The following is a 13,687-nucleotide window of genomic DNA, read 5'->3' as shown; positions in this document are numbered from 1 at the left end:
TGTTTCTTTCCTGATCTGTTCCGTTTTTTGCGGAACAGATCTGGACCAGATCTGGACCCATTCATTTTCAATGGGTCCTGAAAAAAAATCAGACATTGAGCTGTCCGTTTTTTTTCAGGACCCATTGAAAATGAATGGGTCCAGATCTGGTCCAGATCTGTTCCGCAAAAACGGAACAGATCAGGAAAGAAACAACGGACGTGTGAATTGACCCTATGTGGTATGCTTTGGATCATGAGCTCTACCATGCCTTCGCTATACGTTTTTCTTTCCATCATTCTGGTAGAGGTTGATCTTGGTTTCATCTGTCCAAAGAATGTTCTTCCAGAAGTGTGCTGGTTTTTTAAGATTTTTTTTTAGCAAAGTCCAATCTAGCCTTCTTAGTCTTGAGGCTTATAATTGGCTTGCACCGTACAGTGAACCCTCTGTTTTACTTTCATGCAGTCTTCTCTCTATGGTAGATTTGGATATTGATACGCCTATATCCTGGAGAGCGTTGTTCACTTGGTTGGCTGTTGTGAAGGGGTTTCTCTTCACCATGGTAATTATTCTGCGATAATCCACCACTGTTGTCTTCCGTGGGCGTCCAGGCATTGTTGAGGTCACCAGTGCTTTCTTTCTTTCTCAGGATGTACCAAACTGTAGATTTTGCCACTCCTAATAGTGTAGCAATTTCTCGGATGGGTTTTTTCTGTTTTTGCAGATGAAGGATGGCTTGTTTCACCTGCATGGAGAGCTCCTTTGACCACATAATTACTTATCAGCAAAATCTTCAAAATGCAAGCACAACACCTCAAATCAACTGCAGGCCTTTTATGTGCTTAATTGAGAATGAAATAATGAAGGAATTTGCCCACACCTGCCCATGAGACTGCCTTTGAGTCAATTGCCCGATTACTTTTGGTCCCTTTAATAAAAGGGTGCCACACGTAAATAAGCTGAAACTCCTAAACCCTTCATCCAATTGTAATGTGGATACCCTCAAATGAAAGCTAAAAGTCTGGACTTTATGTCCATGTCCATTATATAACTATAACTTGAATATGTTTTAGTAAACAGGTAATAAAAACAAGATTTGTGTCAGTGTCCAAATATATATGGACCTAACTGTATTTGATGCATTGTTTGTAAACAAACTCCCACTTCCTCCCATACATGTGTAAAGGGGATAGGGTTAAGTGGAGATTGTGTGGCCATCAACAGCTCTTTTTGTGCATACACAATTTAAGATCATCAGTGACAGTATTCTTTTGGTAAGCCAACAGGTCAATGTGCCTGTGGGGCTTTGCTGTGGATTGGTGGCAGCACAGGGTCAAGAAGGAAGTGACAAAGACTGCGCCTGCTGTGCCTTAAAGAATGCTATTCAGCACTTTCTGGAACCAAGATTATTTCGAGCAAAAGAAGTATCCATTGTACATTTACCCTGGAAGAAATAATCTCCAGCCGTATATCAGATAATCAGATTTATGACTCTTTATGCCTTTTCTGGTGGAAGTAAAATCTGATCCTGCATACTCCATGAATTTGTATTGTCCATGTGCTTTGTACATATGAAAAAAACATCCTCTCCCTTATGCATTTTTTATGCTGGAGTTGTTGGCAGATCTGGAAAATATCAGTTAACTTACTCTCATTTGTATTGCACAAGAACTGTAGAAATATACTGTCTCATCAAGATACTGTATGGAAGAGAAGAAGAAAGAGGGCCATTTGTGAAAGGCTAGAGATATGCATGGCGGTTCCAGAGGTTTTCGGATGTGTGAGGTATCAGTGATCTAGCTTTTGTCTTGGGTCTATAAGCTTGTGTGTGTGAACAGAATGTCAGAGCAGGTTCTGCATATATCCCAGCTTGCGGCGGTATCAGTGTGTATCAGAGTGAAATATTTATGCACATAATATAGAAGACAAGCAAGATCTTGGGATAATTGAATAGTAAGCTGAAGGTTGAAGGTCACTGTATAAATATATTCAAGAAAGGTTTCTGGTAGCATTTTGATTGTGCAGTAAATGAGGATGGTGGGGCTAGGTGCCAAGAAAAGAGCAGTTAGAAGAAGCCCACATTATATGGGGCTCGGGCATTTAACCATTTCTGACGCTTATACAGGTGCAGATCTTCATACACCAGTGCTAAGGTTGCAGAGTATTAAAGCTATAATGATTTTGGCATCTCCATTAGACATGCAGTAATACAAAGGTGTCCATTATGCTTCACCTTTATCCGTTAACTGAATGTGATGTTACAAAACTCGATAAGTACAGCAGACCCCTGCCTAGATTACTCTCTTGCTTCTTTAAAGACACTTATAGTGAGCTATTATCATAATAATATTACAAGCACAACTGTGCTTCCGCCATCTCCCCCTCCTGTGTGTGTGTGGTTGTAAGGAGCGCCCCCACTGTTCTGCCTGCAGTTGGAGGAAGAACCTCTAAGACACGCCCCTTTGCTGAGCTCCACCCCCTCCTTCTGCTGTAATCTAAAAATGGAAGGGATCGAGAGAAATGAACTCCTTTATCAAGGCTGTCTGCTTCAGAAGGTTGCAAAGAATCCAGCAGATTGACAATATTGTCCCCAGTTTTATTATTCATTTCTAGCTTTAGCGTTCTTTTTAATCTGTAGCATCTCTAAGATTCTCCAGTTAGAAAACACAAGGTAGCAGAATTCATTCCCTGCAACCATGCTGATATATTGTTATTATCGGTGAGAGAGATTAGAAGAGCAGAACCCATCCACTCAGGTGTAAGCATGTTACTGTATGTCTGCATCGTCTTCGGTTGGGAAACAAATGGAAGAAAGAGGTTAAACACAAAGGCAAATGTTCCCTTTAAGACTCATTAGGATTTATGAAAACTGGTGTTTAGGGAAACTGGCTTAGTTGCCCATAGGAACTAATCAGATTCCACCTTTCATTTTGCAGAGCGCCTTTGGAAAATGAAAGATGTATTCTGATTGGTTGGTATGGGCAACTGAGCAAGTTTCCCGTTAAACCAGTTTTCATAAATCTCCCCCATTATCTTGTCAACATCATCCTTTGGAAATCTGACAAAGCGTTGGGACAGATTTGTACTTGTGAATAGCACACTTCTCTGACATTTTAGTTTGAACACGTGAATGGGATTCTTGCCCTCTGTTTCGTCTCTAAATCATTCCCTTAAGGCACATCAGAGATATAGGGCACACAGCAGGACGCTATCCAGATGCAATACAATGGGGACCATTGTTGAAGTCTGCATTAATAATCTTTGGCCTAGTGTCAAACAGAAAGCCTTCTTTAATATTAGAAACTTAACACCCATTCCTACTGTCTAGTTCCATCTCTTTCATGTCTGTCACCTTTTTCATGTGATCTGGAGATTTGATTTTTAACACATTCTACATTGTATGGTAGGGATATGTGAAGACCTCCGATGTCAACCATTTCTGAGATATATGAAGAATGATGTCACTCATCTTATTCTAGGTTGCATTTTTATTGTTTCAGTCATAAGATGGTGTATCAGAATCACCATACACTATAGTGCCTGAATCTTCCTATTTCCAGCTATTTCCCCAAACCAATGCAGATTTGGTGTAAGATGTCCTACACGCCATCTTTACCTCACGATGTGCCATGATTTCTTGAGGTTATGGAGGTCATTCAGCATTGTGTCACCACTTCCTGTTTGTATTATTGCAGGCTCTGAAGACTGCTCCAGGAATTTCACCAACACTAATGGCACCATCGAGTCTCCTGGCTATCCAGACAAATACCCACACAACCTGGACTGTGTATTTACTATCCTGGCCAAGCCAAAGGTGGAGATCATCCTGCAGTTCTTGACCTTTGACCTGGAGCATGACCCCCTGCAAGTTGCAGAAGGAGATTGCAAATATGATTGGCTAGACATCTGGGATGGCATTCCAACTGGTAAGATGTAGAGAAAAATAGGATAATATATGAGGTTTATATCAATTGTGGGTTGTTGTTTGAAGGTTTGAAATCATTAGGGGGGTAATAATTCAAAACTGGTGCAAACAGAAACTAGCTTAACCGGCCATAGCAACCAATCAGATTTCACCTTTCATTTTTCAGAGATCTTTTGGAAAGTAAAAAGATCAATCTGATTGGTTACTATGGGCAACTAAGTCAGTTTCCTTGGTAGCAGTTTTGGTAAGTTTCCCCCATACTAATCAGTCATGCCTTAAACTGTAACTGTCATCAAATAGGCAGGGTTAGGGGCAGTGATAGGACACATACCGTACATAGTCATGGACTGGGATAGTGACAGGAGGCAGTCTGGAAGCCTCTATGTGTTACACACAGGGTCTTCATTGCTCACTCACTAAACTACAGTGCCCTATTTGGAACCCTCGGTATAATACCCATGCACAAAATAACGGTCATTTGACCACCCAATCCAATTAGGGGTCCTCACTAACGTTTTATTTAAAACTACTTATTTATTATGTTTATTTAAAACTCTAACCGAAAAAAGAACCCTATGTGTAATTATTAAAACTATCAGGGTGAATGTGGGGACAGTGATGAATAATGCTAAATGCTCAGTAAAACGCTGAAGACTAAAGACGGACTCTCCTTACCACTGATGTTAGAGCTTTGATTAGAAGACTATTTACACTATGTCTTCTAGAACGAAGAAACATATTTTCCTAATGAAGTGTATTGCAAATATGTTCAACATCCCTGTCCCTATAAAATAAAGTGAAATGGCAGTTACACTTTAACTGAATGAATGATAGATGGACAGATAGATATGAGATAGATAGATAGATAGATAGTTAGTTGCATTTTACACCTACTTTTAGGATAGCACAACATAGATGGAATGTCATGTGAGGAGTCATCACTTTGAGGTTCCTACACTCTTAACCGCACACTTTCAAGTCTTTCTACCTCGTCCCCGCCTCATCTCTCCAAGATACTAAACAATCAAATCACTAGCTTTTGGACTGCGGTATATTGTATTAGATTATTGGAATTTTCAGCTGTCTCCTACCTACACCATTACAGCTGGTAGGCTCTATAGATGATAAGAAAGCACCAGAGTGCTATTAGTGAAACGCAGAAGAAAATGACAGCCGATGCTCTTATTTCTCTCTATAGTGGGGCCCTTGATTGGCAGGTACTGTGGTACGAAGACCCCCTCCGAGATCCGCTCTTCAACTGGCATCCTCTCCCTCACCTTTCACACGGACATGGCAGTGGCTAAAGATGGGTTTTCTGCTCGCTATTACCTTGCCCCTCAGGAGGTCCCTGAAAGTGAGTTGAATATCTTTCTGCCCGGCTGGCAGGCCCTGGCAGTCTTTGTTTTCATCTGTCAGTACACCTGCCAAACACCTGTCTTATATCTGCTTTGTAATACCTGAATTATTCTAGGTTTCGTGTCTTTCATGTTGTTCCTATGTCCTGGGTCCCTCATCCTGGATTGTGATTATGTGTTTTGTATCCATCAAATGTTATTGAAGTTGTTTTTGACAGTACAGTAAGTTCGCCGTCAGTCATTTCTGTCCCCTCCACACTCGCCAGCATTATTATTCTTCTCCCTACAAACATGTGTCTTCACCCACATTGCATGCTTATTTGTAGCTCTTTTACAACTAAAACCTTGTAAAACTAAACCTTGTAGGAGGTGCAATAGTGAGACTCCGTCATTTGCAGGCCAATTCCCACAATGCCTTGGGAATAGTTTTTCTGCAGAGTGGCTTTAATTAAAGAATGTCTTTTGGAAGCAAACTGTAATGTTTCTAGGTTATAAAACTGAAGATGAAGACAATATATACGGATGTTGATGTTTTTTTAATTAGCTTGTTCCTGCATTTTCGACTTCTTTTTGTCTCAGTAGCACCTTATTGTCTGCAAAACTTCTCTAGTGTTAACATGCGGCACTGCTGTATGCGGCTATAGCAGCCGTACAGCATTATTAATTATCATTTTTATATCATCAGTGCCAGTTATAGTCTAGGAAACTTAATACAGACACCTCTGGGATGGAAACACAAGCATAGACATCTGACTATAATATGCAGAGTTGTCATAAATAATTATGTATCAGCGAGGTACATGCACAATATAAGGTAGGAAGCAGGCCCAAATGTGTCCGTCTCCAGAGGCTTGTTTGTGGATTAGGTCCATAAATACGTATTTTTTCTACTAATCTGCTAAGGTTTAAACTCTGAAGATTAGCAGCATTTTCTCTGATAAGCCTGTGTTCTGCACTCCCTAATTTGTTCTGCTCTTGCAAATTTTCACAATTAAGGCACACGAGATAGTGAAGCTTGTCTTTAGCCATTAGAAAGCTCAGGAACGGGATGATTCAAGGAGATCCGCAAATTGCAGAGGATGTGTATTCAATTTTAGTAGCAGTATTTAAAAGGCTAGAGAAAATCAGCGGAGTATTACCTGACAGTTATCGTGTAATGTGACGAGTGGGTAAAGCAGCCTTGGACAATAACTCTGTCTAGGTTTATGCATTTGACCAACTTTATGTTTTCTGCAGATTTTCAGTGCAATTATCCCCTGGGAATGGAATCTAGACGGATATCCAATGAGCAGATCTCTGTTTCTTCTACCTATGCGGATGGCGGGTGGACTGCCCAACAAGCCAGACTGAATAGCGATGACAATGCTTGGGCTCCCAATCATGAAACCACTAGGGAATATCTGCAGGTGCGTTTCTTTGGCAAATGGCCAAGTAAAAAGTAGTTGTACTGGAAATGAAATCTAACACAAGTTTACCATGCACCAGGATAGACCCTGGACAAACAGAAGATGTATTTTTTGCATCATACAAGAAAAGCAATGTTAAGCTCCTCCAGTGTCCTGAATTATTCGGAGACCATAGTAACATAGGCAGTGGGTGACTACCCCAAGCTCCCATTGAGACCAGGGTAGTCACCCACTCATCCGAGGAGTGCGTATAAATGACATTCCAACAATACACACATTTCACAGGGAAAAATTCTAGCAGGACCAAGCAATACTGAGGAATATAATGCTATTATATTAATTCATAACGGTGCAGTTTGAATTTGTGAATGGGGGGTCCTGCCCCCATGAAAATGCTGTACATTCTACAGACAGCATGTTATAGAGCAGGAGGAGCTGAGCAGATGTATCGTTAATTTCTAACGATAATTTGTTTTCCCTTAGTCCTAACAGCAGCACAGATGGGGTTAACTGCCCCTGTGGACTGGTAGGACCGGCGGAATTTTAATGAGCCCAAGAACCAATAAACGATCTTCAGCTCCCTAAAAGGGAGGAGATCACCCCGCAGCCCACCGTGTTTTTAACAAGCATAATGTATTTAGGGTGGGATATTTGTGTGCTGCTGTTAGGACTAAGGGAAAACAAATTATCGTTAGAAATTAACGATTCCCTTACGTCCTCAACAGCAGCACAGATGGGGAGATAGCAAGAAGAATCCCCTAGGGAGGGTCCTCATGCCTGGCAGAACTAAGAACAGTCTGCCCAAAAGCCGAAAACTCTGCCATCCTAGCATCTATCCTATAATGGGAGATGAAGGTTGACTCAGAGCTCCAGGAGGCCGCCTTACAGATCAACTCTAAGGGGAGGAGTCTTCTCTCCGCAACCGAGGTGGAGACCGCCCTAGTAGAATGGGCTCTCACAAACTCAGGAGGATCTAAGGATTGGGAGACGAAAGCTTCCATAATGGCCTCCTTGATCCAGCGACTAATGGTGGCTTTAGACGCTTTACGGCCTTTAGACTTACCGGACAGGATAAGAAGATTCTCATCTATCCTGAACTCACTAGATCTATCCACATAGATCTGGAGGCATCTTGAAATATCCAGCGGGTCTCTAGCTGGAGTATCAGAGGAGGAGGCTGTAAACAAAACTGGTAAAGATATTACCTGATTGATGTTCTGGAAAGTAGGCCTGAAGTAAGGTAAAAACTTCAGGAGTACTCTATCCTGTAGAAAAATAATGTACGGGTGAATTGCGGAGAAAGCCTGCAATTCAGAAACTCTTTTGGCTGAAGCTATAGCCAGAAGAAAGACCATCTTTAAAGTCAAAAATTTAAAATTTACCTCCTCCAAGGGCTCGAAGGGGGGAGATGCTAGCCCCCTGAGCACTACTGAAAGATCCCACTGGGGGATAGGTTTCAGTATAGTAGGCTTTAGTCTTTCAGCTCCCTTCAGGAAGCGTTTGTTGAGTGGGTCCCGAGAATGTGGCCTGTTGAGACAGGCCGAGATGGCATAAACCTGTACCTTCAAGGTAGCTGGAGATAGGCCTCTATCTAATCCATCCTGAAGAAATTAAAGTATCGCAGGAAGGGGCGGATCTGCAGACGCCACCTGTCTGGAATCACACCATGCCTCGAAGATTCTCATGATCCTGGAGTAGGCCTTCTTTGTAGACTCTGCTCGGGAATGCGACAAAGTTCTCAGGACCGACTCGGAAAGCCCTTCTATGTTGGGAAGGGACTGATCAACCTCCAGGCTGTCAGGTTGAACCTGTGCAGATCTAGGCAGAGGTGAGTGTCCCACGACACCAGGCTCTGCTCCGGGGGGAGTCTCCAGTATTGTCCCCGACTCATCTGAATGAGCTGGGTAAACCAGGATCTTCTGGGCCAAAACGGTATGATGGCTATTACCGAGGCCTGATCCTGACGGATTTTCATCAATACCCTCGGTATCATGGAAAAGGGAGGGAAGATGTAAGCCAGCCTGAACCTCCACGGTATTGACAGAGCATCTATCGCCAGGGGGTTGTCTTCCCTGTAGAGGGAACAGAACCTCATCACCTTGGCATTGAACCTGGTTGCCATGAGATCCACTTCTGGCATACCCCATCTGTGAACTAGCTGCCTGAAGATCTCCGGATGCAGAGACCACTCCATGGTCGGTAATCCTCGACTTAAGCGGTCCGCTATCATATTGAGGAAGCCTCGAATATGAACGGCAGATAGATGGGAAAGGTTCAGCTCTGCCCACCGAAGAATTACCCCGATCTCTGACAGAAGGGGCAATGATCTTGTGCCTCCCTGTTTGTTTATATAGAGAACTGCAGTCATATTGTCTGACTGGACTTTCACTGCTTTGCCCCGGATCTGAGGCGCAAAGTGAAGGAGGGCTAGCCGGATAGCTCGCATCTCGCGAAGATTGGAGGAAAGATGCCGCTCCAGAGGAGACCAAGATCCCTGAATTGGGGATCCGTCCAGGTGAGCGCCCCAGCCTACAAGGGACGCATCTGTAGTCAATATGACCCAAGCTGGTTGGGTCATAGACTTCCCTGCTGGTAGCTGAAACCACCATCTGAGGGAATTTCGGGTTTGACCGGACAGGGAGCACAGGGAATCTAGCCCCGCAGGGCTGCCGTTCCATAGGTGTAAGACCTCTGACTGAAGAGGACGGAGGTGCCATAGCGCCCAAGGGACCGCATCCGCAGCCGCTGACATGAGCCCCAGCATCTTCATGAGAGTCCGGATAGAGACTCGACGAGGGACATAAAGGACCTTTGCCAGGTCCTGAATCCGCGCTCTCCTTTCTGGAGTCAACCGGAGGGACATCTCCACAGAGTCGACCACGAATCCTAAGTAATGGATTGAAGTCGATGGGCTCACATTCGACTTCTGCCAGTTGATAATCCAGCCTAGGCGGAAGAGAAAAGAGATTGCGACCTGAAGATGGTGGGTAAGGATCGGAACTGAAGAGGCTAAGAAAAGCCAATCGTCCAGATAAGGAATAATAGTCAGTCCTTGGAGTCTCAAAGCTGCCACCACCGAAACCACCACCTTGGTGAAGATAAGGGGGGCAGAAGAGATTCCGAAGGGAAGCACGGCGAACTGAAAGTGCCTGCAAACCCCTGAAATCTGGACCGCGATCCTGAGGAGTTTCCGGGAAGCGGAATGGATCGGAATGTGAAGGTACGCATCCTTGAGGTCCAGAGTAGCCATGACGTCCCCAGGATTGAGGATATGGCTGACTGACCTTATGGTTTCCATGCGAAACCTTGTTTTCCTTATAAATCGATTGAGGAATCTCAAATCGATGATCATCCGGAGATCTCCTGTCTTCTTGGGAACCAGGAACACTGGTGAATAAATCCCTAGGCCCCTCTCCCCTGCCGGTACCTCCTCTAGGGCTCCCTTGGAAATATAGTCCTGAATGTAAGATTCTAGGACCACCTGTTTGGCAGACCCGAAGTTTCGTGTGGCGATGAATCTCTCTGGGGGGAGAGAGATAAGATCTACCCGGTACCCGGCGGAAACTATGTCCTGGACCCAGGGGTCTGCAATCAACCGGCTCCAAGAGTCTTTGAAATGGGTAAGACGGCCCCCCACGGGAATCTGGGGGAGGGGTACGGGAAAATCTAGAGGAGACACTGCAGGGGCAGCAGGGCATATCCAAGAGCCTCGAGGAGGCCCATAGTCAGGAGGGTTTTGCCTCTCTGGTGGGTTTGCGGGGGCGTCTCGGATATTTACGAGACGGCCCCCCCCCCAATCTCTGCGCCTAGACTGCTGCCCAGGACGACCTCCGCCCTTCTTTTCCTGTCGGGGGCGTCCCCGAAAGGGCTGCTGGGGGAGGCTCTTCCCTTTTTTATCGGAGAGCCCCTCCATTATTTTGTCCAATTCGGACCCGAATAACCTATCTGGTTCGAAGGGGAGCCCACAAAGGTTAAACTTGGATGCGTTATCCGCGATCCACGGTTTCAGCCAGAGTGGTCTGCGGGCAGCTGAAACTAGGGCCATAGTTTTGGCGGCCAGCTTCAGCTGCATCTGGGAGGAATCACTAAGCTTAAGGAGGGGAAAAGAACCCCTAAGCAATCTTCAGCTCCCAGAGAGGGAGCGACACGCCAGTCCACCTGTCCAGAGGACAGAAAAAAACACGGTGGGCTGGGGGGTGATCTCCTCCCTTTCAGGGAGCTGAAGATCGTTTATTGGTTCTTGGGCTCATTAAAATTCCGCCCGTCCTACCAGTCCACAGGGGCAGTTAACCCCATCTGTGCTGCTGTTGAGGACGTAAGGGAATATATCGTTTTATGGGAAAAGATTCAGTAAAACTTGTCATCTATTTATTTAAATTCCTGCTGACTCTAAGCTTAGGAGTCCAGTGGGCGTTTTATCTGTGATTGACAGGTCTCTCTGTATACGCCCTCATAGAGGGAAGGTTGTCAGTCACTGAGTAGGGCTGCCCACTGGACTCCTTAGCTCAGAATGTCGATTTAATTGAATAAAGTACAAGTTGTATTAAATCTTTTCCTTCAATAAACTATATATATATATATATATATATATATATATATATATATATATATATATATCAATCTGCTCATCTCCTTCTGCTCTATAACATGCTGCCTGCAGACTGCACTGCTACTCCTGCTCTATAACATACTGCCTGCAGAATGCACTGCTACTCCTGCTCTATAACATGCTGTCTGTAGAATGGACTGCTACTCCTGCTCTATAACATGCTGCCTGCAGACTGCACTGCTATTCCTGCTCTATAACATGCTGTCTGTAGAATGGACTGCTACTCCTGCTCTATAACATGCTGTCTGTAGAATGGACTGCTACTCCTGCTCTATAACATGCTGTCTGTAGAATGGACTGCTACTCCTGCTCTATAACATGCTGTCTGTAGAATGGACTGCTACTCCTGCTCTATAACATGCTGCCTGCAGACTGCACTGCTACTCCTGCTCTATAACATGCTGTCTGTAGAATGGACTGCTACTCCTGCTCTATAACATGCTGTCTGTAGAATGGACTGCTACTCCTGCTCTATAACATGCTGTCTGTAGAATGGACTGCTACTCCTGCTCTATAACATGCTGTCTGTAGAATGGACTGCTACTCCTGCTCTATAACATGCTGTCTGTAGAATGGACTGCTACTCCTGCTCTATAACATGCTGCCTGCAGACTGCACTGCTACTCCTGCTCTATAACATGCTGTCTGTAGAATGGACTGCATTTTCATGGGGGAATGTTCTCTTTAACATAAATAAATGCAAAATCTAGGGGGGAGACAAGGTAGGTCCTGCTGATCCTCCATTCCATTCACTATTTCAGACTGCATGCATTTTCATGGCAACACTTTCACTTTAATGAGTGAAAGGAGTTTATTCACTTGTATTTCTCACAAATTATTCATTTCAGCCTACCTTAGCAGTACTATTAAACATCTGAAATCGCTGTTATTGGCTGTATTACATACCTGCAATGCTGCTGTAAGAATCATTTGCCGAGTAATGCCAATAGATGAGGCAAAAAGCTTATGCTGCAATGTCTAGTGAACTGGTTTAAATCAGGTATATTGATGTATCACACTGGGCTCCTGTCAAGGGCTCATTTGAATCCCTTACAACACAGTGGTTTGGAAGCAGTTGCTTTGCATTGGGAAGGTAGCCCTCTTAAGTGAATCTCACTGCACCATGCTCAGGATTAATTGTTAGTCAGGAAGCATAATGCTAAGGCTGGTGGGAGTGCCGTAATGAATTGATCCTCTGCAGAAGGAGGCTGCAGCGCTTTAAATCACCCCGTCACCAGTCAGCTCCCTCAGGATGTGAGCCAAGTTATAACCGGGATTTAGTGTACAAGAGAAAAGTCGAACTCCTTCTGAGCCAGTCTACAGCGTAGCAGGTTAATAAACACTTGTTACTCTGCTCAACAGGAGCAAGGTCTACATCAGGTGTTGAATTGGATTTTATGCAATATATATATATATATATATATATATATATATTATTTTTTTTCTTCAAAAAAACAAGAACTAAAACTATATCTAGAAAAACATCATACTTATGAATAGCAATTGTCTGTAGGCTTCCTAGAACAGGAAATGAATAATATATGTATATGACTTACCACATGTGAGGGTTACAGCTTAAACAACTTAGATAACTACATCTCTTTCTACGGTTCCTTGCAGTTTTTGTTCTGATCGCTGTACACCATATAGAATGCAGCTATAATGCTAGGGATATGTGGAGTGGTAATAACCTATGGTACCCTACGCTACTATATAACAAAACTAAACCTGTTCATTAAACATACATCACGAAACACCAAGCTCAGAGGTTCCTCAACAGCAACAGGATAGTGCTTTAACGCTGGTGATGCTGAAAAAGACTACAGCATAATAACTGGACCTCTCCACCTCATGTTATGAAGGTCAGGCTATAAATGTTGAGACACTTCATGGTCCCACCTATAGTTCCAAGGGGAAGGACATTGTTTCAGCAGGGCTATGTCCCACTGCCAAATAATAGGATAATTTATTCCACATTAGTAATCTGGCAGGAAAAAGAAGCCACCAAGCAAAATGCTAAGTGTCTTGGACAGTTACTGCATTGAAATGTTTTTTTTTTTTCTAAGAAAAATGGCAGGACTGCATAATCTGATTCTCGCCTCGCATTTTCTACTGCAGAAAAGAGATTTAGTCAAGTTTAGGAAAGTTATTTTACAAGTTGTTTCTGCTCATAAGAGAAGCTCTTGCTACAAGATTGCAAAATACTTTGGGAGATTTGCTGATCAAAATGGACCAGAATTTGGGAGCAATTTGCACCAAAAATGGTGCACGTGCTTTGCATGACATTTATTAAATGGCTTGTCTCATCTCGCCATTACTAAGGCGAGATCCTGACCACCAGTGGCTGGGAAACAGTGGAGCGGACTGGAGCACACTGTTTTAAGTAGCTTCCATTGCAGTGCATGGGAGCCAC

The 13,687-nt window shown here is 43.7% G+C and overlaps 1 protein-coding gene across 2 annotated transcripts in view; it reads left to right on the top strand.

Annotated features, from left to right (window-relative positions):
- Positions 1-13,687, top strand: part of NRP2 (neuropilin 2) — a 130,338-nt gene that overhangs the window by 52,182 nt on the left and 64,469 nt on the right. For both annotated transcript variants that reach the window (XM_040441380.1, XM_040441381.1), the window contains exons 4-6: positions 3,675-3,905; positions 5,103-5,258; positions 6,496-6,665. In XM_040441380.1, coding sequence (XP_040297314.1) covers positions 3,675-3,905; positions 5,103-5,258; positions 6,496-6,665 — 557 coding nt within the window. The remainder of the gene's footprint in view (positions 1-3,674; positions 3,906-5,102; positions 5,259-6,495; positions 6,666-13,687) is intronic.

This window comes from Bufo bufo, chromosome 7, assembly GCF_905171765.1.
Source record: "Bufo bufo chromosome 7, aBufBuf1.1, whole genome shotgun sequence".
Lineage (NCBI taxonomy): Eukaryota > Metazoa > Chordata > Amphibia > Anura > Bufonidae > Bufo > Bufo bufo.
The sequence above is the reverse complement of the archived record's forward strand: the minus strand, read 5'-3'. Positions and strand labels throughout refer to the sequence as shown.